The 26143-nt window shown below is 42.1% G+C and overlaps 2 protein-coding genes across 4 annotated transcripts in view; one reads left to right on the forward strand and one right to left on the reverse strand.

Annotated features, from left to right (window-relative positions):
- Positions 1-16747, reverse strand: part of LOC129514561 (uncharacterized protein C18orf63-like) — a 39982-nt gene extending 23235 nt beyond the window's left edge. The window contains 4 exon segments of the mRNA XM_055333242.1: positions 1390-1446; positions 3874-3952; positions 5932-6100; positions 16688-16747. Of these exon segments, the coding sequence (XP_055189217.1) occupies positions 1390-1446; positions 3874-3952; positions 5932-6100; positions 16688-16697 (315 nt within the window). The 5' untranslated portion in view covers positions 16698-16747.
- A 258-nt stretch (positions 16748-17005) lies between these two features.
- Positions 17006-26143, forward strand: part of LOC129514534 (cytochrome b5) — a 37246-nt gene continuing 28108 nt past the window's right edge. Inside the window, exon 1 of one of the 3 annotated variants that reach the window (XM_055333175.1) lies at positions 17006-17274. In XM_055333175.1, the coding sequence (XP_055189150.1) occupies positions 17146-17274 (129 nt within the window). In that variant the 5' untranslated portion in view covers positions 17006-17145. Of the gene's footprint in view, positions 17275-24168; positions 24353-26143 lie in introns of those variants that run through there. The other 2 variants (XM_055333178.1, XM_055333176.1) reach the window with 2 other exon arrangements.

The raw sequence follows: 26143 nt of genomic DNA on the forward strand, positions 1-26143 counted from the left end.
TTCACCCCCCATTTTTGTACCATTTTGGTTCCTGGTGAATTTTCCCAGGATACAAGTAACCAAACTGTTGGCAATGAAGACTAAATCCATTCAATTTGTTTTGTAGATATTTTAATTCAGGATATTATCGATAGGACTTCAAGCAGCAGGATGAAGCCAACCTGCGACACTAACCTCAAACATGAACACAGGGTTTCAGGGCTAAACTGAACAAATCCCAATAACTACCAGGATCTTCCTTAGAAAGCCAAATGGCATTCTCCTTGATTCTGTATTGACTTTCTTCTTGGACTGAAGCATTAACCCAGGTACAGAAGAATCTTATCAGCATATATTTAGTTTTGGCATACAAACAAGGAGAACTGTAGGGCAATTCTGTCATCCATAACCATCCTGACCTGGATGCCATTCAGGCCAAAGATGGTGCCACTGACCACTGCAGCTAAAGTCAGGGCCAAATTTTTATCACGTTTTGATATAACAGGTAGATAGAAAATAAGGATAAAGTAGCTTAACAATACCATCAACCACTGTGACCCAATTAACATTCACAGACTACTTGACACAAAAATAGAATACACATTGTTTATAAGTAGACCAGGGATATTTAACAAGGAAGACCATAAAACAAATTTCAATAAATTAAAAAAAGGTTCAAGTTATACAAAACATGTTCTCTAGCCACAATTATAATAGAAAACAGTAATAGAAGGATCCCTGGAAAATCTGAATATGTGAAAACTACATAACACACTTACACTAACCCATAGTTCAAAGGGGAATTAGAAAGCATTTTGAACTGAGGAAAATCAAAACAAAGCAAATACTTAGGAGGAAATTAATAGTAATGACCAAAATGAAAAGCAATGAGATACGAAATAGTACCTACCAAACCAAAAGCTTATTTTTTGTAATCAATAAACTTGCTAAACCTCTAGCAAGACTGATTAGGGAGAAAAAAACAAAACAGTCACAACATGATGGATATCAGGAATGACAAGTGACATGACTATAAATTCTACAGCAAAGGAAATTAAAAGGAGTATTATAAGCAACTTTATGTCAACCTATTTAACAAGTAAATGAAATGGACACATCCCTTGAAAGAGATAACTTGAATAGTTCTAGTATCTATTAAAGACATTGAAATTGTAGTCAAAAACCTTCCCATAAGGAAAATGTCAGGCCCAGATAATTTAATTAGTGAATTTTATCAAGTATTTATACAAGAAATAAAAATTCTGTACTAACTCCAGAAACTAAAAAGGTGGACTCTTTTACATGCAAAGCATTAACTTATGAGAAAGATATTTTTTGTTTGCTGACAAATGAAGTTGAATACAGTCACTATAAATAGTATTTGGAATCATTATTCTTTTAAAAACTTACTTTAGCTCCACATTTTTCAATATAGGCATTAAGTTTTCCAGCTTTATAAAATGGTATCTGTAACAACAAAATAACAAAAAGCCACAATTATAAAAATTACTTAACACAAATATATTACTAAATAATGCAATACATAAAGAATTTAAACATTATCCAGAAGCAGACTCATCATCAGGTTGTCATCCTAATGGCTTCTATGCTTTGGAGAAGCAAGTGATAATCATTCTCTCTCTAAAATAGAATCTATGGGTATGTTCTCAAAGTGAGGAAAAGCCTTTCTGAGAGTGACATGAACCTAGAAAAGGAAAAGGCTAATAAATTTCATATGATATGTAACAACTTTCTTAGTAAACAGTAACTTCCTAGGCATAAGAAAAATGGACACAAATCCAGAGAATATTCAAAAGGCCAAGGTGCTACAATTAATCAGTGACAGAAACAGAAATCAGAGAAGATATTTTTAACCCAACAGACTGGCAGATATGTAAAGGGAGCTGGTAACTGATGTTTATGAGGATGTGGAAATACAGATTATCTCAATATGCTATTAAAATGCCATCTAGTATATATAAGCTTTTCAGAGAGTGATTTAGCATTACCTAGATTATAGTTTAAAATGTACTGCAATCTCACTTCTAGGAATTTAACCCATAGAAACTATCAAATAAAAGTGATATAATTGCAATGAAGCTTTCTGAAGTGTTATAGTAGTACAACCAGAAACTCAGATGTGCACTAGAAAATATTAACTAATTATATACCCATACAATGAAATATTTCACAGCCTTAACAATGAATAAGATATATGTTTTGGCATAGAACATTCAGAAGAGGCTGTTCAAGGGGAAATTAAAGGCAAGTTTCAAAATAGTATGTAAAAAAATCCCATTTCCTACTTTAAATATTTTCAAAAAAATTTATAGTATGTAATATCTTTGTAAGAAAACAAAACATTTCTAGATGGCTACTTTCCTTTTTTTATTCTTTTTTTTTTTTAATTCTTGCTAAGATTAGGATGCTTGAATTTATAAGAACTGTGAAACAATGACCACCTTGTTCCAAAAGAGGTAGTGGTGTTTACTTGTCCATCAACAGCTTATCTTATTTATTTTTTAAAGATTTTATTTATTTATTCATGACAGACACAGAGAAAGAGAGAGAGGCAGAGACACAGGCAGACGGAGAAGCAGGCTCCATGCAGGGAGCCTGATGTGGGACTCAATCCCGGGTCTCCAGGATCACACCCCCGGGCCGAAGGTGGCGCCAAACCGCTGGGCCATCAGGGCTGCCCAGCTTATCTTATTTAATAGCAGCAATGTCCACAATAGCCAAACTGTGGAAGGAGCCTCAGTGTCCATCGAAAGATGAATGGATAAAGAAGATGTGGTTTATGTATACAATGGAATATTCCTCAGCCATTAGAAATGACAAATACCCATCATGTGCTTCAACGTGGATGGAACCTGGAGGGTATTATGCTGAGTGAAGTAAGTCAATCGGAGAAGGACAAACAGTGTATGTTCTCATTCATTTGGGGAATATGAATAATAGTGAAAGGGAATATAAGGGAAGGGAGAAGAAATGTGTGGGAAATGTCAGAAAGGGAGACAGAACATAAAGGCTCCTAACTCTGAGAAACGAACTAGGGGTGGTGGAAGGGGAGGAGGGCGGGGGGTGGGGGTGAGTGGGTGACGGGCACTGAGGGGGACACTTGACGGGATGAGCACTGGGTGTTAATCTGTATGTTGGCAAATTGAACACCAATAAAAAATAAATTTATTATTTAAAAAAAGATAACAAAAATGAGAAAATAATAGATATATACCCATATAACCTAGAAGAAAAATAAAGGAGCTAAAGATTTTTTTTGATGGCTTGTTAGTATTAATAAACGTTCATTTCACTAGATTCTGAAGAATTAAAATCTCAGAAAAAGATTTTCAGAAAGATTTTTGACAAAAATCTCAGGATAATATAATTTTTATAAAATTTTTTGGCATTTCATTATCATTCCCAGTGACATACAGCACTGGGAAATACGTTTCTCATTCTAATTTTATTATTAGTAATTTTTTTAAAGTTCTAAATTAAAAAAAATTTTCAATCTAAGTTCTTTAAAAACAATCGGAAAAACGTTGGAATGAGAAAATTCTTCCTTTATATTAAGTGGAATTCTAAAGGATAAAATAGAAAAAAATGATTAAGCCCATGCTATCTTAAAAACATGCTGTAATATTTTTTCATGAATAGTCTTATATTAGCATTTGTGACAAAAAACTAAATATTAAATTAAAACCACAAAAAATGAATTTTAAACATCAGGTATATCAAAGTTGAAGTCTATAAATGGTTCAATCAATATACAACACAGGTAATTTGGCTTCATAAACTACCTTAGAGCTATAATTAATATCCGAATTATTGCTTATCAATATTGCTCCCAATAATTAGTAATAATACTTCTTAAAATTTTAAAATACTAACCGCCATCACTACCCAAATTTGGCTTAATATTCCAGGCACAGGTGATACAAGAATATCTTGGTGCATATATAGCAATTGCCTGTGGGAAATGAAACACAGAATTTTATTTTTTTTTATTTTATTTATTTTATTTTATTTTATTTTATTTATTTTTGAAACAGAATTTTAAAGTGGACTTCTCCTTTGATTTTACTTTATCAGAACATTTTGAAAACTGCTTAGTTCTATCTAAAAGTTTACATTTTTTTCTAGGGAAGGAGTGTGTTATTGACTTCTCTCTCTCTCCCCATGCTTAACTTGGTAACTTGAACATTTAGCTTTTCAGCCAAGATTTAAGAATGTTAAAAGGTTTCAGAAATTGATATGAAAACTTGTCCCTGCCTCTGAGTTTCCCAATCTCTTTCATCCATAACTTCTTCAGCTGTAACTCCATTTCTGTCCAAATAGAGATTTGAAGATGTCTAAATATTGTTAGGAATCCAGCTTTTCTACCTTCTATTTCTTCTATTTTCCATTTTTTAAGTAGTGGTCAGGAGGCACTGGAGGCAAGAGTCCAAGGATTCATCTATCAGTGATCAACTACTTCAATGTTAGAACTATTGACTAGATGCTTTTCCTTCAAAAAGGAAATTTTTTCCAAGCCAAAATAAAATGGTGATTTTATTTTAAGCATTCAACAGCCAAATGAACAATAAAATCACAATTCAAAATATCAACAGGTTTGTTTCAAAGGTCAATGAAAAGGTGGATAAAACACATGAAAAACTTCAAAATCAACCATCAAGAAAACAAACTGCAAAAAATATGAGAGTGTGTGGCAGGGAGAAGTTCCCTTAAAAAGTAGGATGGGCCAGTTTGTTTCTGGTCAGAACCCTGGCACAGAGCTAGGCGCAGTAAGTACTTGGTTTTACAAGGGCTGCCTTTATCTGACACAGCTAAGTCTCTTCTCAACCTGTTCCAGCCTCTTTAGCAGTTACTGGGACAGTGAGTCAAGACACGTCACTCTGCGGGGATGACTACCTTCAATTTGAGGGTAAACAACAGAAAATCTCAGGTTTTCCACCTATTTGTTTCCAAAAGAAGTCAGGTAAATGTTCAGTAGGTATCAAACTACACCTTAGCACACAGCGTACAGACGCCTGGATATACTTGAGTGGGAAAATAAACCAGAAGGAAAGTTTTGTAAATAAGAGCAAAATGGGAGGACATTCCAAGAGTGTCTTATTTCTGATTCCTAGCAATCTTATGTTTGTTCCTCTCCAAGAAATCCAGTGACAGATCTAATCTTAATAGGTATTCTAAGAGTCCTTCTTTGAGTGACTCAAACAATTTAAAGGACAAATAACATGGTGGGTCTTCACCAATCATGAAGTTATACTTCAGGCTTCACCCAAGCTGTTTTTCAAAGACTATCCTGGGTCAGTCAGACATTTCAAAATAGTTCTTAGAGAAATACTCTTTAGAAATCTTATGTTGACCTGCAAATTAAACTGCATTTTTCTAAAATGTTTATAGTATCTCTTAAAGTGCCCATAAACAGTTGGTATTCAGTGAATATTCATTAATCTCTAAGTTTTTGAGAGCCTGATTTATCAATATCCATAAAAGATTTATATTAAAAAGGGTAAAAAAAAAAAAAGGGATCCCTGGGTGGCGCAGCGGTTTGGCGCCTGCCTTTGGCCCAGGGCGCGATCCTGGAGACCCGGGATCGAATCCCACGTCGGGCTCCCAGTGCATGGAGCCTGCTTCTGCCTCTCTCTCTCTCTCTCTCTCTCTCTCTCTGTGACTATCATAAATAAATAAAAAATTTAAAAAAAATAAAAATAAATAAATAAAAAGGGTCACAAACATAAAAACTCGTGATATTCAATCTCAAGTATTTTAAGTCCTCCCCTAAATGTAATCCAACATACCTGGCCAGAACAAAACTGAATTTCTTTATTTAAAATCATATACACAGATTAAATGAAAGACTATTTTGTTTTAAAGGAGATACTTCTAAAACAGCTCTTACAGGTCTCAAAAAATTTAGAAAGCCTTACTTATAAAATGTTTTACCTGCACATCTTCATTTGTGTACTCCTAATTTCAGTATCTGCCACCTGATTACTCAGTATTATCTTGACAGCACAGAGTTTGTATAAATCTGGAGGTGTGATGAAGAACAGTGATTGCTGTCTAGGATCATCCATGTTTTCCCGCTGACTGAATGTCTCAGCTCTCAGGCCTTTAAAAATAAGCAGCAATCAAATGGTCATAAACTGTCTTACCAAAAGGGTTTTACTACCAACTCACCACAGAATATTTGATATTGTGTTGGAATAAGATAATAAAAACAAATTAGCAGGCTTTAGCATTTAAATATCACTAACATTTTACCTGTAAGAATTGTTTGGGGGGCTTGGGGGGCTCAGTCAGTTGAGCAACTGACTCTTGATTTTGGCTTAGGTCATGATCTCAAAGTTGTGAGGTCAAGCCCAAGGTGGACTCTGTGCAGTGGGGAGTCTGCTTGAAATGCTCTCTCCTTCTGCTCCCCAACATACACTTGTGCTCGTTTGCTCTCAAAATTTTTATTAAAAAAAAAAAAAACAATTGTTTAACCTGTTAAAGCTTCTTGGTACAAATTTTATCAAGATGTAATATAAATAAAGGACGCCTGGGTGGTGGCTCAGTGGTTGAGTGTCTGCCCTCAGTTTAGGGCATGATCCTGGAGTCCTGGGATTAAGTCTTGAATCAGGCTTTCCGTGGGAATCCTGCTTCTCCCTCTGCCTATGTCTCTGCCTTTGCATCTCTCATGAGTTAAATGAAATCTTAAAAAAAAAAAAAAGATGCAATACAAATAACCTCCAATTCACCTTTTTATATTATAATATTCAGTGGTTTTTATTATGTTCAGATATGCAACCATCATAATACATATGAGAAAATTTCCATCAATCTCAAATTAGAAGCCTGAAGTTCTAGAAGTAAAATAATTTGAATACAATAAAATGAAAATAAGCTATTTATTAAATAACTATTCTAAACTAGATACTAGATATATTTTTATTATCTTTACTTAATAAACTTCCAAAGTTCTTGGCTATCTTGTTTCATTTGGTTTTCAGAAAAAAAAATATTTCCTATGATAATTTTTTGAATATCTAAATGTATAGCAAAGTCTATTGTTTCAGGTTAGCTGATAAAGCACCTCAAGGTTGAATACATTTTTCATCTTTTTATATGAAAAGTATTTACTAAAGTCTCTAATTTTTGTTATTTTCTTTTTCCAAAATTACTTAGCTTGAAAACATGTTTGGAACATATTTTATACTTGATAGTTCACATAATATCTCTGAAGTCTATCCTATGTATTAGAGAAAACTGGAATGTTAAAGTAGCTGAGTTAATTAAAAAAATAAAATAAAAAATAAAGTAGCTGAGTTAAGCTCAGTTTCGGTCCTGTGCACGCATAGAGCAGGGGGAAGGTAACGGAGACTCGAGTACTTCACATTTTTTAAACATCAATATATATTTTTTCCCTTTAAGAAGAAAAGTAATCTTCTATCTGCCCTGGAATCTGAGGTAAGACCAGTCTTACGCGTGATCTCAGAAACCAAGGGTGTTGTGTCATGAGGACTGCAGGCAGTGCCCTTCGGGCTGGTCGCACAGCATCCTCATTCGAGAACCAGTGTTCGAGATGTTCATCTCGAGAGGACCACTCGCTTCTTTTAAAATGGGAAATCCTTAGAAATGTCAACACAAATTCCCACCAGGTGTTGATGACCTCGTTAACAGGACTGACACCATCCAGACAATCTTCCTTCTCCTTTCCTGCTCTAGCTCCCATTTTTAACACGTACTGTTCTGAAAAGTCTATTTTTTTCATAGAGATTTTATTCATTTAAGAAAGCGCTCCGGGGAGAGGGAGCAGGAGCTCCCCACTGAGCAGGGAGCCCGATGCGGGGCTGGACCCCAGAGCCCTGCGATCATGAGCTGGGCCAACGGCAGACATGTCTCCGAGTCACCCAGGCGCCCCTTTAAGTGAAAAGTTAAGTGACAAGTTCCAAAGCAAAGAAACCTACTTCCCAATTTTGCCTAAAATCCTTTCTCTGAATCATTACCCTAAGCGGCATCAAAAGTGAAGGTGCCAGAACACACAGAGCCCATCAGGCCCTGGGCCATAATTCGTTAGTGTCACTTGCAATCCATTTCCCACTGGAATGACTGGTTTTCCCTTGAACGGCTTCCAGCAGCGGCCGGGTGAGCAGCTGCGGGCCTGCAAAGGCTGCGCAGAGAGCTCAGGGCGGCCGGAGCTCGGCCTGTCCTCCCTCGCCTGTCCTCGGCCTGCCTCGGCCTGCCTCGGCCTGCCTCGGGCGCGGTCTGGGTTCAGGACCCCAGAGGGGGGCGGCTGGCAGGGCTCGGGCCCATCTCCCGGGTAGCCAGGGCCGCAGCAGGTGCAGCGACGGAGCGGTGGGCCTCCCCTCCCCGTCCCCTCTGCCCCAGGCCAGGGAGCCTTCCCTCCCCCACTCCCCTGGGGCCTCGTGTTCTCCCCGGCGGTGACGCGGTGACGGTGACGGACGGACCGCGTGGGGAGCAGCCCCCACACGCTGCCTCCAGGAGTCAGCGGGACACATGGCCACCCGGGGCTCCGTCCCGCCCGGCTCCACCAGCACAACCGGCCCACAGAGACCCGCCGCGCTTGGCGGGACGCCGACACGGGCCCCCACGCGGACTGCCCCCTGAGGGGGACGCACAGGCCTTCTCCCTCGCCCAGAGGTCTCCCAGCCTGGCCGCTAAGGCACCTTCGCCTTCCGCTACGACGGCCCGCGCTCCTCAGCCGCCGCCTCCGCGCTCTCCTCACAGCCCTCTGGCGGCTGCTCCCAGCATGCCCCGCGTTCCTTCCCAGCATGCCCACACCCCCGACACGCCCCCGTCGCGCGGCCTCCTGGCGCGACGGCGCTCCTCGCTGTCCTCGAGGCTGCTTCCGCTCGCCGCACGAACCACGTGCTGCCGCCAGCATGCCCCATGTGCGCCACGTGACCCTCTCCCAGCATGCCTGCCGCCCGGCCGCAGCCGCTGTGCTCTGGGCTCCCGGCGTGCCCTGCGCGCCACATGCGCCCTCCTGGCCTGCCCACGCTCCTCAGCCGCCGCCTCTGCGCCGTCCTTGCTGCTCTTGGCACTGCGCCCTGCGGCGTGCGGCACGTGCACGCTCCCGCCATGCCCTGCGCGCCCCGGCTCTTCCCGCCAACGCCGCTGACGGGGCACGTGCCGACGGTAGCTGCAGTTCCCTCACAGAGGCGCTGGGCTTGGGGCCGGCCGGGCCCGCACGCGCCGCCTGGCAGCCTAGAGGGAGCGGACGCGCCGATTTTCCGGGCCCACAGAGACAAGCGCGCCCTTTGCGTCCCTGAAAGGCCCGTGGCAACCGAACCGTCCCGGACTGGAAGGTTCCGCCGTGCTTTGGCACCGCAGCCGGGTGCCAGGGCCTCTGGGCGCCTCTCCCTCCTGGGACAGGTATTTAGGAAGCGCCTGCTGTGTTACTGGAGGTTTTCCGGGGGTTGGTGATGGACCACGAAGCAAACAGTGCGCCCTGTGCTCGCGGACCTTGCGTCTTACATGGTGACTGAGGGACAGAAGACGGGATAAATGAGCAGCACCTGAGGGGGTGGCTGGCGGTGGGTGCACCGAGAACCATAAAGTGGGGCGGAAAGCCAAGGGGTGTTGGGAGAGGTCAGCAGGCCTCGAGAAGACACGAGGGCGCGGGTGGCTACACCGGGTAGGCGGGGAGGCGTCAGGGGCCGAGGCAGGACGGTGGCCGGCGGCTGTCCTGGAGCCCCGAGCGCGGAAGCAGGATGCACAGTGCTAGCCCCACGCCGTGCAGGTGCGGCGGCGGGGGGGCGGGCGGGGGGGGCACCTGGGTCGCCGTGCCGAGGATGGACGGATGGGATGATGAGGGCAGGGCTGCGCGGGGGGGCTTGGGCTGTGACACTTTAGTTACATTAACTTCATTAAATTTAGTTAATTGACCAAATTAACTTTATTAATTAAATGCAACTAGTTAGTTAAATCTAACACGTTTGGGACACGGATGGACAGGGGGTCTCAGACGAGCAAGTGTAATTCCGAGGTGTTTGCGCTGAGGACTTGGGAGGAGGGGAGGCCGTGGGAGGGGTACGTTTGGGCACGCAGGTCTGGAGGGGTGTGGTTTCAGACACGTCCATACTGGACAGTGAAGAGCATCTTGCATGTAATGGACGGTATTTAAAGCCGAGTGAGTGAGTGTAGGAAGAATAGAAGACTGCAGCATAAATTCCCGCAGATAGAAGCAACCTCGTAGTGGAGCGCCAGGATATTTTATTATTTAAATAAAATAATAAATATTTTATTATATTTGTAGTATCTTTATTATTTTTATTATGAAGAGCTGTTTTCAACCTCATTTTACCAGGTTCGAAAAGCTATATTGTGAAAGGATGAGATTTTTTATTGTGTTTAACTTAACGTTGGATCCATTAGAGTGATTACTTTGTATTTGCATGATAAACTTTGGTAAAGGGGAGTACTTTCTGGTGTCTTCCTGACTCGGTTGGAAAGTGCTAAATACTTGTTTGGTCACCTGGGAGATTATGGTGAGTGATTAATTATCACAGGATTGATGAGCAAATTGAGCCTCCTGTGACACACTTTGCAGTATTAAGTGAACAAAATACAATCTTCTGAAACAAGCATACCAACAAATAAGCTTTTTGTCTTATTTCTGTAAAGATTTATTTGTTAGAGTGGGCAGGGCTCCCACCAGCCCAAGTCCCAGAAAAGGGGAAGCCAACTTCTCACTGAATGTGGAGCCCAAGGTGGGGCTAGATTTCTTGACCCGGAGATCATGACCTGAGCCCAAATCAAGAGTTCCTTCCTAACCGACTGAGCCACCCAGGCGCCCTGTCCTAAACTTTTACAGTCTGGTTATATGTCAGCAATCACTGGAATTATGAAAACAAACCTTTTAAGATTTACAGAAAAGCTCTTTATCTTACCTGGTATATACACACATAGGGAAAAAAATTGCATGAAGACAAGGTCAAAAATGTAGATTCAGTTTGAATCTTATAAATGCATATATTCAATAGCTTATCTATTTAAATAGTGGTAGTCTAGCGTTTTGCATTCTGAAAAGCACATCTGTCAGTACTTTGTGTTCTTAATACCTCTGGTATTGAACTTTTGGTTTTTGGCTTCAACAGTTTTAACAAGGCAGAATTAAAGATATTTGAAGTTTTCAATTGTGCTCACATCATCAAATCACCCAAGTACTAAATGTCCAGTTTTATTCCATTAAAGTGAAATGTTGCCTTATGGAACAGCATAGATCTATTAAAATTAAAATGTGAATGAATTCTATGCAGTCAGTTTTGTGGTTTTTTGAAAAGGACCATCCTTGTTTACCCACCGGTCAGATCTAAAAGTAGGAAATTATGGGGATCTCCAACATTTCTCTTCATGCCCTTTCCCAACCACTTACTTCCTCCAACGGTAATCACTGTCTTGGCTGCTAACATAATATTGCTTTTTTGAAAATTTGTATCAATGGAAGCATACAACATGAATTCTTTTGTGTCTAGCTTCTATTGTGTTATGTCCATTAGATCCATATTGTGAGGGTAGTAGTATCTTACTCATTTTCATTACTGGGTAGTGTTCTATTGTGTATATATACTTCACTTTATCTTTTCTGAAGTTAAATGGACAATTAGATTGCTGCCAGTTTGGGATTATTATAAAGAATGCTGCAAAGAACATTCTTGTTCAGAAGAAAGTCCTAGAAAGCTACATACTTGTATGTTCTTTTTTATACAGCTCAATAGTTCCCCAAGAAAAGCTGAATGAATTGTTGAGCTGAAACAGTTTAATATAAAAATGATATTTTTATATGTGCAGAACTTTTTTTATAAGCAAGGATAAATTTATAAGCACGATTCAGGATAATACTGATTAATTTTGGCTGGCAGAAGGTTGGGATATAGGAGGAGCCCACACCCTAAGTCGAGTGAAAGGTTTATTGGTGCTCATTTGTTATCATTCTTCTTCAAAACATGTTTGTGCATCCACTTATATGAAGCATTACATCATTATTTTTAGTTAATAAAAAAAAAATACAAGATGTTATAGGGCCACTCAAAATTTTTACCCAGGGAAAAACTTTACCAATAGGATACATTTTGATGACAAGTTTGTGGGCAGGCTTATTCAATTTACCAGGTACAAGTTACTTCTGTTTGTTTCTCTTTATCTCATTCACAGGCATTCAAGATGGGAAAGAATCCTCTCAAAGATTCCACCCACCGGTTTGACTGTATTTCTTTCATGAAGATTAAGGTTGTTGCATTGTGTTAAATCATGTTTAAACTGTCTGGACACACAAAGATTAGGCCATATTTTGTGGTTAGGAGGTAAAGATTACCTGGGGAAGAGTCAAATCTTTATTAAGGAAGCTAGAACTATGATGATAAGCCCCAGGTGGGGGTTGGGGCTGTGTTCAGCATGCACCTTGACCTGGAATTTGAACAGTTGGATGTTTAAGATTGGATCTGTGGGTAGAGTGTAATCAACTGTTCTCAAACATGCAGAGGGAGCCTGGGACTCAGCATGATGTGTCCCTAAAAAGGGTTCTCACTGGGTTGGTGCCTCACAGTCACTTAAGAAGAATTAAGAAATCTGATGAACTGATTCAGTTGATGTTACTGCTTTATTTATTAAAGATGAATAGAGTCTGTTAGGCTCTAGGATCATTGTATGTGGAGGAAAGTCATTTTTTGCTTCCTTAGCAAAGTTCATTTGAATACTCTGGCCCTGTTGTAAGAAAGCTAAAGAGAACTGTTTCTTCATACTTCGGCCAGAGTGCCAAGGAGGAGAATAGGGTGGTGGTATTGTGGTAGGGAGTGATATCAGTAATCAGTAGGAGAATCAGAAAAGAGGGTATCAAGAGACTAATAATATTCACTACTTTCCAGCATCAACCTTAGAGGTCCTAAGTGATTATTTTTATTCAGGTAGGTAACTATTCTTGACATGGGGTTTCCAGCTTGCAAGAACTCCAATGCCCTCTTCATCATTCACATGTACACTTACATGAATGTGTGGAGCATTTGGATTGGTCCTAGGTGTGCACATTGTTCATTTTAAACTATTTTCATGTTGCTGCTGCATTTAGCCTCTCTTTCTGTTTCCTAAGCTGGGAAAGAAAGAAAACATTTTTATCTTTAGAAGATGTCTTGGGAAAAGTTAGAAAACTTGGCTAGTACTCTTACTAGTGACAGATAAATTAATCCACATTTTTTGGTACAGTTATAGGAAAATTATGATACTTCCACGTATTTACACACCATATTCTAGATCACATCTATACCCTTATTTGTTCAAAAACATTTACTGAGCACACACTGAGTGCTAGGCACTGTGCTGAGAACAGCTGTGACCAACTGTCTCCGCCCTTTAGGAGCTCTTGGCCCAGTGAGGGCAGACATACAGACTGATGACTTAGTTGGCTGTGTGATAGAGGTGATCAGAGAGTCAAGGAATACTGAGTGGGCATTTGTGGGAAGGGAAGAATGTGATCAGCACGTCCCTCCTCCAGTGATGCTAAGTTAAAAACAGTCCTGAGTCCTAAATCAAGGAAAATAAAAGGGAGAAAAGAGTGAGGAGAGAACTCTGGCAGAGAAGGGCACTTGAATAGGGCATGGAAGTGAGGAAAGGATGCTGTGCCTCCAGAGATCTAAAAATAGCTCACTGTTGCCAGGCTGCAGGTTTGAGGTAGGAATGACAAGCTGGAGAGCAGCTGATTTTGAATGATCTCAGATGCTCTGTTGAGATTGGAACTGTAGTTATTGGGAGACATTGGGAAGTCTTAGGTTCATTCTTGTATGGAAGAGGGACCCAAGGACTTGAAGACCAGAACCACCTGTTATGGGGAACAAGTAGGGAGGGAATTGTGAAAGCAGATCTAGCAGAACGGTACTAGGGATAAACGAGGACAGTGCTTGTTAGATACTTAAGAGGAAAAATCTCTGGGACTTGGTGATGGAATCAATTTTGAGGATGACTTGGATGATCTCCAAGCTTCTGACTTGGGAACTACACCAGCAGCTATTTCATAGAACTGTCTGGAATGCTTTACAAAGTTAATTAGGATATCTAGACTTTTCTTTATATATACTATTTTGATCTTGTTCTATTTACTTGTGCTGGAGACAAGAAGATTTTTTTAAAAAATAAATTAAATATTGCAGCCATGTCCTACTACCAAACATTCTCCTTATTTACCTGTTCCTAAAGATGGACATATAAGGAAAGTGTGCATCAGGATGTATTTACAAAAAGATATATAATTAATTTATCATTGTTTGAAGTTAGTGAGGAAAACTGCCCTACCTTAGCGATGAACTTTAAGACTTTGAGCTTTGTGGTCAGAGTGTACCCATTGTTCTCTACTCATTTCTGCTTCTGCAGTCCATTGACCAGAGATTCTCAACTGACGTTTGGTGTTATACATGGATAAAAATAACCTCAAGCCAAACATGCTTTATTTGAAGATGAATAAATATGTAAAACATTTAGAAAATCTTGGAAATTATTGCTAATAGGAAATTATTTAGAGATCAACCAAGTAGGCTATATAGATGATAGATTAAGATTTTTTTGAAGGAAAAAGTTGACCTATGCTAATATAGTATTTAAAAGACCTGGATACAATGCAAATTATCTGTGTAGATATTTGAATTGAGAGTCCCATCTTTGTAGAAGTGCCCATTTGTTTGAGGGAGCCAGTTCTCTGTGGTTATACCCATACTATGGCAAATATAACTATCAATGGGCAGGAAAACGCTGTCCAAATACATCTTGTGCACAAATGATAGAATTAGAAAATGAATAAAAAAATATAATTATGTTTGCTTACTTTTGCCTTATAGTGGAAAAGAAACTGAGCAGTTTTTACAATATATTTTTACCTGAGGAATTTTAGGAGTGTAGTTGGTTTTCTAAATGTTTATAAAAATGTCTTTGCTGGAGGGGAGGTCAGGAGGAGTTTGTAAATATTTGTGTTCTTTAATTTGTAGCCTTGTTTCCAAATTTGCTTAGATTTACTACAGATTGCCTTAGAGCACCTACCAGATAGGATGTTTCCTCATTTCTGTGTTTTAGAACAAGGAGGCCTTGGTGAATAATAATAACTGCACTAACTAAAATCTATTGAATGCTGTCTCTGTTCCAGACCTTGTGCTAAGCATTTTATAAGTAGTGGCCTAGAACAGGTAATTGACTAGTTCATAGTTACGCATCTGATAAGTCATTAAACCAGGGGTGAGATTCAGGTCACTAGTGCCAAAGTTTTGTTTTTAACCACATCTGGAGTTAGAACTGGGACTGAAATCTAGAATGGTATTGATGTGGTTACAGATGTATCATACCCATAACCTCGAGAGACTCATTGCTCAACTGCTAGAAGTCATGAGAAGATTCAGCAGTTGAGAACTGTTTAGGGAAGAAGTATAATCTGGTTTGCTATTTTTAAAATGTATGGGAAAATTATAACACTAAATATAAACATTTGAAAAGAGAATCAAATCAGTATTAAAGTCCTGCCTGGAGCAACTAGAAAAAAGAAAAAATAAATAAATGTAAAGCACACAGAAGGAACTTATACAAAAATTACACAGAAATTAATGAAATTGGAAAAAGAAAAAGAAAATCAAAGAGTTGGAAAGTTGGCTTTTTGAAAAGATCAGTAAAACAGAAACCTCCAGCAAGGCTGACAACAAAAAAATGAGAGAAGTCACAAATTATTAGTATCAGGAATTAAACTGAGGATATCATTATAAACCCTGCAAACATCAAAAGGATAATAAAGGAGTATTATGAATGACATCACACATAGATTTGACAATTCAGATGAAATGGATAAATTCCTCCAAAAGTATATAGCACCGTGACTCAGCTGATGTGAAACCAGTAATTTGATAGTGTCATGGAAATTAAATATCACGGTTTAAAACCTGAAAAAGAAATGTGCAAGCCCATATGGTTTCACTGGAGAAGTCTACCAGTTCTGCTTCTAGAGAATAAAACCAATTCTATACAATCTCTTCCAGAAAAATAGAAAAAAAGGGAATACTTTCCAACTCATTCTATGAAGCCAGCAAATACCATGCATGAAAGAAAACTGCACACAAGTATTCCCCGTAAAAGTCTAACAAAATATAATTTAGCAATAAACAGGTGGGCTGTACTCAGAGATGCAAGGGTGTTTCGGTTTTTGAAAAGCAGTGTATCCAATCATATGTAAGGGCTGTTGGAATGCTTGGGAAAATCTTTCCTCCCCATGGGCACGCATTCCTATGGAGGAGGTCAGGTGGGGGAACGAACCTTTACGGAGGCTCCTGATGTGGGGGAGCTGTGCTGAGTCTCTAGGAGGATGGCCTTCCCTGTACCCTGTTGTGTAGGTCCTTCTGGCATTCACTACCATTGCTGAAAAGGGCCTTAACAGGTGACTGGATAATGTGCTGGGATTTCCCCCTTTTTTCCTCAAACATTTGCAAGTCTTCCTGAGTGCTCGCTGAGCAGTTGCTGTTGGTCTTTAGGCTTTATGTCAACATCACACTGCGGAGACGAGACAGTATTCGCCGGGCAGTGTCCGCAGAGCGTCAGGAGTCCTTAGGCTTCTGCTCTGTACGGAACCAGTACCTTCCCTGGGTCTTTTCCCTGAAGGCACACTGTTTCTCTGAAGCAGGGCTGTCCCGTCACGTTAACAGTTTGATATTAACAGACTCGTGGCACAGTGACTTACGCAGTGACATCCCGGGCTGGCGAGTCTGACCTGACTGCGAAATCACCGCGAAGGAGCCGCCTCGGCCGGCCACCGCGCCGCCCCACGCCTTCTGCGCAGACGCGAGGGAAGCCCCGCCCCTGCCCCGCCCTCTGCCCCCTCCCCCGGCTCACCACGCCCTCCGCGCTCCCGCCCCGCCCCTGAAGGGCACTTCTTGCAGCCAGTCGGCACCCGCGCGCTGGGCGGGGGCGCGCTGAGATTGGCGGAGGCTGTCGGCCGAGGGCGGGCCCCCTGACTGACACGGGTTCTGTCCAGTCACCGGGGGCCGTGAGCCACCGCCCCCTCCGTGGCGCGGGCCGCCCTGCTGTCCGCTCTGGGCTGGGGCGCGGGGAATGTCCCGGGTCGAGCTCGCTGAGACGCGCTCAGCTCCGCCCGGCTCGGCTGCTGTCTGCACCGCCTGAGGCCCGCCGCTTTCCGAAATGGCCGAGCAGTCGGACCAGACCGTCAAGTACTACACCCTGGAAGAGATCCAGAAGCACAACCACAGCAGGAGCACCTGGTTGATCCTGCACCACAAGGTGTACGATCTGACCAAGTTTTTGGAGGAGGTGAGTTGGAGAGACGTGAGCTGTCTGTCGTCCACAGCGCGGTGGGGCTGACGTGCGCGCAGGGTGGGATGTGCTTCCCGGTGCGTGCGCCCCCGGCTCTGCCCCCGAGAGCCTTCCTGGGCTGTGCGCGTAGGTGCGCCTCCAGTCCGGGAGCGCCCCGGCACCCAGCTCTGTGCCCGAGAGCGTTCCTGGGCCCGGCCCCGGGGCGCCCCTGCACCCACACCGGCCGGTGCACGCACCCAGCTGCGCGCGCTGTGCTGCACGCTCGGGAGCGGGGGCTACTAGGCGAGCCTGGGAGCGGCCCGCGACGGGCCAGCACCTCCGGGCGTGCAGGACGGCGGCACCGGGCACCTGGTGGGAAGCACAGCCGCGTCTGGGGCTGCGGAAGGATTTTGAAAGATCCCTTTCGGAATCCGCACAAGGGGGCTCCCTGGAAGCCCGGGATAGGCCCACTTCCGTTACTGCGGGGGAGCCCACCTGAGAGAACCCTGAGTTCGGAGGTCGGGGTGTGGTCCACAGGCCCACGCCCAACTTCGGCGCGCGCCGGTTCGGGAAGGAGCGCGGTGATGGTGAACAGCAGCATCCCGGGAGGCCTTTACAGCGCCGACTCTGGAGGCCAGGAAATCAGCCCCCCGCGGGTGTGAAGCCCTGAGGAGGGCGGGATTTAGGTCCGGAGGCTGCCGGGGGCGCTGGACCCTGCCTCTGGGAGTTGTAAGATCACTTTGCTTCACGTAAAGGAACACGTTCCTTGATACGATTCTTTGCATTAGGATATACTTTTTGCAGCACATCCTAAGGGGCTTTTCTTCGCTACCTCTGGATTTGATTTATCACCGAGTGTGAATGAGAAATCTGAATGTAGCACTTACCCAGCTCCCAGACAAATAAGAATGTTTAGTGATGGGGATTTTTTTACATAGTTGAAGGAGAAATGAAAATAGAGGCCTGTCTTAGCTGAATAAAAATGTACATCAAGGGACTTTTGTAGAGAATTTATCGATTGATTCTTTTTAACTCTTTTATTAAAAGTTGAAGCTGATGTTAAATAAGATATTTTACTCCTAAGTTGTCATTTGGTGGTGTGCCAGAAGATAAAATAGTGTTCTGATTTAGGAATGGTTTATAGTAAGGAGGCACACCTGATCTGTCCCTTCTGAGCCACCGGCATTAGAGAGGGTGGAGTTAGCAACCCTGCCTGGTAATATCAGGGCTAGTTGATGCCAAAGGTCTACTTCCAACCAGTTCCTTCTCCCTCTCTCTCCGTATGTGTAATTCTAGAACTTTAAGACTCAGTGTGTGCTTTCTTTGTCTCTATCTGTAAAAAAGAACAGCATTTATGAAAAAAATGAAAGGATATTTTTGTGAACTATTTTTTTCTTTTTCCTTTCTTTGTGGGTTTTGTTTTGTACATTGTGTTGTACAGGCAGCTTGCCTGGCCTTTTCCCCACCAGATGTCACCACTCACTCCCCAATTGTGACAGCCAGAATGTCTCCAGATACTGCCAAGTGGCCAAAAATCACTCCTAGTAGAGAATCACTGTCCTAAAAATGTATTTTGCATGACTTTTAAGGGTAAATTTCTCAGAAGGAGATAATAAAAGAGAAGATTGCTAAATTTTAAACCGCTTTTCATTCTTATGAGGCAGGAAAGAGGGAATTGCACAGAATTTTTGTGAGTAGAATTGTAAGAGATGTGAACAAGCTGTTGGATAAATTAGCTGACAACCAATTCCTTTATTGTATTGTTTTCAGTATTCTGTATGGAAGTAGCTTCAGGAGAATCTGTTAGATAATAGGTGAAATGAGTTTGTCACTAATGTTTGATAACGTAGTGAGATGACTAAAACTATAGTGAAATAAGTAAAAAGTTTAGAGTAGTTCTGTTTCCTTTTCTAATTGGTACTTGGTGAGATGCTCCCTGTGGTAGCCTCCTGTGATTTGAGTTTGGGGCACAGAAGGCTGTGTATTCAGCCTTCTAGGAGTCATGCCCTTTCTTTTGATCAGTAAGTTCCGTATCTTATGTACTCCATTGGGTATGTCTCCCTCAGTAGACTACAACCCAAGAGGAAGACACATGATTTCTGTTCCCAAAACCTTCCATTGGAAGAAGCAGGAATAGGACAGGAGAGAGTGCGGTGCTTGGGTCTGCTGCATCTAACTCCGTTGGGAGCAGACTCTGGAGGGCAGTGTGAGGCCTCAGCTCTGTAAAGAGCACCTGAAGTCCCCAGTGGCAGGATGGAAAGGACAACCCAGGTGCACAGAGTGGGATCTTGATTAAGGTAGAAGAGCAAGGTGACTGACATTTTGAAGTTGGACCCACTGGCAGGATGCTGGGCATTTCCAGGGTGATACCCCCTCCTAGGATCCCTGCCTATGGCTTCCTGCATCTTAAACACACATCCCATCAGCTTCTGCAGGACACTCTGCCAGGTGTCATTCTTCTGGATCCCTCTTATTTGCATTACTTTGTTTGGCTGATGCTGTTTATCTCATACCTTCTTTAGAGACAGAGAAAGGAGTCCAAGAGATCTGTATCTTCCTTCCTGCCTTGCCCCTTTCTTCCATCATTTTAAAAACTGCAGGATTTCATGAAGCCTTTGTATGTTAACTAAAGAATGTTCTGCTTTCCCTAATTTACCTAAGTTTGAAATATTTTTCTTTTTTCTTTTGGAATGGAGGGCTTCCCTCTTCTAAAGTGAACTTTGAATCATTGTGGGCTCTTCTACTACATTATGGGTTTCTTTCTACTATGAATTTACCCATTCGTATGGACAAAAAGACTGTTCATGGCTGAGTATTTTCTCCTATAAGGATATCATACATTTATATGCATGTTCGTATTGATGTTGAGAAAATATACTGTGATGGAAGAGGGTATTTGTCTACTACCTACACTCTATGCCTCAGATACCTTGTTTGAAGATAAAATGAGAGGATGTTAATAGTGTTTACTTGACAGGATTGTTATAAAAATTAAAATTTTTATAACACATAACACACTACCAGACATATGGACTGTGCATGGGTAAATATAAACTTCTGTTTTCTAATCTGGGGCAGGGTAGGCTGGTGGCTTGTTTTCTGTAGTATCCTATGTAGCTGAGTGTTAATAGGAGATTTTAGGTAAAGGTGTGTAAATCAGGCAAGTGATGTTGAAATGAGAAAGGATTATAAAAATTATATCCTTCCAGTCAAGAGACAGGTGAAGTTTCTAAGTTGTGCAACAAGCTCTATCTCTTGAAATAATGGCCTTAGAAAACAGGTTTGTTGTTCAAGAGGAAGGTAGACACCTGAGAGGGCAGGCTGGCTCATTATTAATGGCAAGCTAAGTACTGCAGGTGTTTAGTTACTATCTAATGTTGACATGCAGCATTATGAGCTTTGTTGCCTGTGAATTTTGGATGAGGTTTTTGTTTTTCAGTCCTGAGTTCTAGTTTTTTAACTTATATTTGTGAAGTTGGGTTTTGTCTTAGGTGATTATTAGCAGGGCTAATGATTATAGAACTTTGAAGAACAGTTATTTGAAAGGAGAACGTAGGCATTTGGGCCTGGGAGAAAAAAACGGTTTTCTTTTCTCTCTCTGTGATTTGGGCAGAAGTGTGTATTCAGTTTTTAAGAGCTGTGGGAGGTGAGAAGAACACATCTTAGATTGGTGAAGTTATATTAACTTGCTTTCAATTCTGGTCAATAGATGTTTAATTTATGAAATTGGTATCTTCCTTAAAAAATGTGGTAGAAGAGGGATCCCTGGGTGGCGCAGCGGTTTGGCGCCTGCCTTTGGCTCAGGGCGCGATCCTGGAGACCCGGGATCAAATCCCACGTTGGGCTCCAGGTGCATGGAGCCTGCTTCTCCCTCTGCCTGTGTCTCTGCCTCTCTCTCTCTCTCTCTGTGACTATCATAAATAAATAAATTTAAAAAAATTAAAAAAAATGTGGTAGAAGAGAATGCTTTTGTGTCAGGTTGCTCCCTCCTTTGCAGGAAGAAAATGAGAACTTGTTTTTTGTAGAACATTTTATGGTCATCCTGGGATTCTGATGCTGTGTATCTGTATTGTGGATATTCTTTAATAGCGTTCTACTTTACAAATGCTCGTAAACGCTACTTTACAAACGCTAGTAGTTTTGACAGAGGGACTTACTTTTTCTTATTTTCCTTGAACATGGCTGCCTGCTTTGCAGAAAACAGTGGTTTTCTGCAGAAAACAGTGGTTCCAATTCTGGGAGACTCAGTTCCCCTGGACTCAGGAAGAGTGTGTGGGTGCTTGAAACTCATGCTCTCAATTCCGAAAGAGGACAGTATATCTTTACCCTGAAATAGGGTGACGTATTTAGGGTTAAAATCCTAAATGCCTTTGAGTTTTTTCAAGGAAGTTTGATAATACTCTGAATCTGATACTTCTAAAGAGATGTGGTTGCAAATATGTCTTTGATTAATATAAAATGGGAATGTTATTATTTCACTTATATAGTTTGGTAAATAAAACTTAGAAAATATGAAATCCATATGAGGAAGATGTAAAGGGGTCCTTGGCAACAAGTGGCAGAGCCACAAGGCTACTTGGGGAATGTGAGGCCGTGGGCAAGGCCTCTTTTATATTCCTGCAATTTTTTCCCTTGGCAACTTCTTGCTACTTTTGAGAAGAGGTTTCAGGAGTGCTTGTGAGCTACTTTGTTTTGAACAGTAAAAACAGAAAACAACACTTGAGATAAACTTTTGCTTTTTGTTTAAGATGGATGGAAATTCCAAAGAAAGCGAGAATAGATTATACAGGGCAGCATGGCTAAATTGAGGAGTAAATAATGCTCGTTTCTACTGAATGCATCTGTCATTCCAAAACCCCTCCAGATCCATAGAACACAAGTAATGGGTACCTATTATTTTTTAAGATCTTATTTATTTATTTGAGAGAGAGCATGCACATGCACATGTGTGCACAAGCTGTGAGAGAAACAGAGGGAGAGGGATAAGCAGATTCTCCTGAGCACAGAGCCCAGTGAGGGGTGGTGGTGGTGGTTTCCATCCCATGACCCTGAGATCCTGACCTGAGTGGAAATCAAAAGTTGAATGCTTTACAGAATGAGCCACCCAGGTGCCCTGCAATGGGTACCTTTTAATATAATGGAGTTTAAGCAACCCAGGTCCCCCACTAGACGTTTGAGGAGAAGTGTTGGAGGGGAGTTAAGAAAACTAGGTCTCATCTTAGACCTATTTTGAGATGACTCAGGGAAATTTTCTAAATCTTTTTCTTCATTCTTAAGTGGGGAATATTCTGTCTCCTGTATCAAGTTTGTGAACATTAGAATTTTGTGAAAACACTTGGAAAAGTGTATACAAATTTTGATTAAGATGAAGCTTTCTTATGTATTAAAATATTGTGTGGAAGGTTTCATATTTATTTAGTAGGAACACATACCAATTACAATGTTAAAAGCAAAAAAGTTTCAAAATGCAAATATTCCCTTGAAATACAGTTTTTGAGGAATATGTGCTGTGCATGATGAGTATTATCTTTTTCTGACACTTTTAATAATATAACTTTGTAGTTTTGGGGGACAAGAATACATGAGAAAAAAGGGAAAAATCAAAACTGACCAGAGTTCCACTGCCTGAAGTGACCACCGTGAATGTCTTGATGCACATTCTCCCCAGATAGCTTTATGCACATGGATTTGTTTTACATAAATGAGAAAATACTCTGCATGCTGTTTTATAATCTGTCCTTATTACCTTATATGTGGAGGGCACCAGTCTGTTTCCGGTAAATCATGGTTATTGAGGCTTAACATCTTCCTTGTTATGTAGATGTGTCATCATAAATGTAACCAAATCCTCTCTCATTGTTCAGTTTGCCACCTGTGATTGACTCCTTAGGTAAATCTTTGTAAGTGTGACTGCTAGGTGAAAAGTTACATGCCTTTCACTCCCAAAGTGTCCAAGGTGATTATACTACTGGTGGCCACAACCAGGGCTTACACGGAGGTGGACTTGACTTTCCCCAGGGTTTTGTTTTAATAACTGAGAAACTTAGTTGATTTCTCTTTTCCTGAATTATTTGGGTGTGTATTTTTCTCAGGGGCAATGTACGGAAACTTTTTTTTTCTCCTGTAGCATATACATTTTCTTAAAAATGCACCTGTACCAAGTAACACCTTGTTTATTGTAAAATTACCAGCGCTAGCCAGTTTGGAGCACTCAGGAAAGTGGCCTGAGATAGCAGAATAATAAGGATGTAAATCTCAGTGGCTCACTACTCTTCTGTGCTGCTTTTCCTTGTTACCCTTCAACTTGGTTTTCTTGGGAATGCCTGTTGGTGTGCATATTTACTAACTGACTGCTGGTGTCTTAGACTAAGTCCTATGTGGGGACCAGGAAACTGAATTGAAGATGTGGAACTCCGTTCACTCTGGGTGAGTAGAATTTGGTCTGAGCAGCCTGTTGGTAAGTGATCTGTGGTTAGTGGGAGCTGACATCTCGTGGATGACAGTGTAAGTCATGTTCTTGCATGCACAGACTTGTTTCTCTACTCAGATTCCTGAGGTCCCCATGTCCAGAAGGACTGCACTGACCCAGCATTGCTGCTGGGAAGGAGCAGGATGCTAAGTGGATGTGAGAGAAGGAGGTGGCATGAACGGCCCAGGCTCAGTCAAGGGTCTTTTGTACTGGCTTTCTAGGGGTGGCAGGCTGTTGCTCTTTGGCAGTGAAAACTAGAGTGTGTTATTTTCCACCTGTTTCTTGCAGTGTGTGCTCTTGCTTATCATGGGCAGGATGTTCCCTGAGTTTTGCACAGCTGTGTTAAAAATTAGCCAGGACCCAAAATATACCCAGCTTGCTTTCTCCTCTTTCCATCTTCAGAAAGTGTTAACTAAATGTCACGTGCACTTCCTTCCTCAGGAGAGATCCCCAGTAGGCTAATGGTAAAAGTAATAGCAGGGGACTCTCCTTGTACGTTGATTGGCATGGAGTATGTGCTAGATAGTATGCTGAATGCTTTTTGTGCACAAAGCCCTCCTTCACACTTGTACTTTTAATCTTCAGAATGATCCTCCCAGGTTGGTGGTGGTATTCTCCTTCTTACAGGTAAGAGAAATGTGGCTGGGGAAGTCAGTGACTTGTTCCAGTCCACGGCCATTAAGGACAAAACCAGGATTTAAGTCTAGGTTGCAGGACTCTACAGCCCATCTTATTCAGCTAACTCCAAACGAGGGCAAGAGACCTGAGATAACTAGGAGAGCTTTAGAAGACAGGAGCCATCCATTTAGTACCTAGTTACTATTACTTACTTTGGGATTTCCACCCCATGTCTGGAGATCATTGTAGGAACCAGAGAGAAAGCAAAGGGAAGTTGGGAATGGTAATATTTGAACAATAAGATAACTCTTGGGAGGTCAAGGGGCAAAAATGTGCCCCTCCCCCCATCTATTGTCATTTTACTATGTTGCTTTTTAGAAGGTGAAGGTACTAGCTGGTTAGTTTCTCACAGGAGGTTTCTGTAAGTAGAGGGTCTTGGTGGAGGCTTCAAGGACTCTTTTTCTAACACAAGTAGCACCTGGATGGTCTTAAGAATCAGTGTCTTTTTGTTTAAGGAAGAGGTTGTTTACATATATGTTAGGCATGCCTGAAGAGTTAAATGTTGTTTTGGAAAGGCTTCTTAAGTGTCCTGGGAGGACTTGTTCTGAATGGAAATCTGATGAGGTTACTGCTCTGATAAAATCCCTGCATGGGTTCACCTAATCCCTGCCTGCCCCTTTGCGGGTCCTTATCCTGGGGACTGTAGGTAATCCCCTGCCCTACCTTGTCTACCCGTGTCACCATTCCACTTAATGTTGCAATGTTGCAGGCTCGGGATTCTTGGTGTCCCCCGCGCCCCCCCCCCACCCCCCCCCCCCCCCGCCATAAGGTCTCTCCCTTCTTGATCCTTCCCTTCTGTTGTCGTACTATCCTTGCTTACAGAATCGGCCAGACTCTTCCTTGTCCTGTGTTCCTCAGAGCACATCCTCACCCAGTCTCCAGGATTTCACTGCTTCCACCAAATTGGTGGTTGCTTTGGGTTTTCAGTTTGGAGAGTGTATGTTATTGTATTAGAGAATGTAACTTCTAGAAGAAAACCGAAACTGAAAAACTTTGTCTTGTGGAAACAGATTGCCATCTCTCTGCTTAATTCTTTTCAATGGCTTTCTGTTGCATTGATAATAAAAATCCCATCTCTGTGTCCTGGTTTAATAAGATCTGCCTGATCTGGCCCCTACCTCAGCTAGTAATACTATATCCCCCTGCCCTCCACCCCTCGCTCAGGCCCTCTCTGTTTCTCAGACAAGTCAGGCTTGTTTCTGCCATAAACCTTTGTACTTGTTCCCCCTCTGTGTGATGTATATTCCCTTGATCACTGCGCTCGTGAGGTCACATGTCAGTATGTTTTCCCGGGACTGGGAATCTTCAGTCCCATCATACTGATTTGCTTCTCTGTTAATACTTCACTCTGTTCCTTGTTTGCTGGCTTGCAGCCGTCCCCACCAGACAGCCGGGCCCCTGTCTGTCTTACTCACTGCTCCATATCCTGGCATATAGTGCTCGTGGGTGGAGGAGGAGAGCTTCTGATGGAGGGACACAGACACATCCTCTGTTCTCTCTCTCTCTCTCTCTCTCTTTTCTTTTTCTCTTTCCACACCAGTGATACCTACTGGTTTTGTCATGACATGATCCTTTCTTGGTTCATAGATGTTTGCTTGGATTCTGTCCCAGAGATTTAACAACGTAGAAACTGGTGAGACATTACTGGGACAGCTCAGATGATGGCATAGCCCCAGAGTATGGAATGCGTAAGAGTGATACCAGCAGGGCTCCTGAGAAGTAAGGAGAAGAACGTGGAGA

Source organism: Nyctereutes procyonoides, unplaced genomic scaffold, assembly GCF_905146905.1.
Source record: "Nyctereutes procyonoides isolate TBG_1078 unplaced genomic scaffold, NYPRO_anot_genome, whole genome shotgun sequence".
Taxonomy (NCBI): Eukaryota; Metazoa; Chordata; class Mammalia; order Carnivora; family Canidae; genus Nyctereutes; species Nyctereutes procyonoides.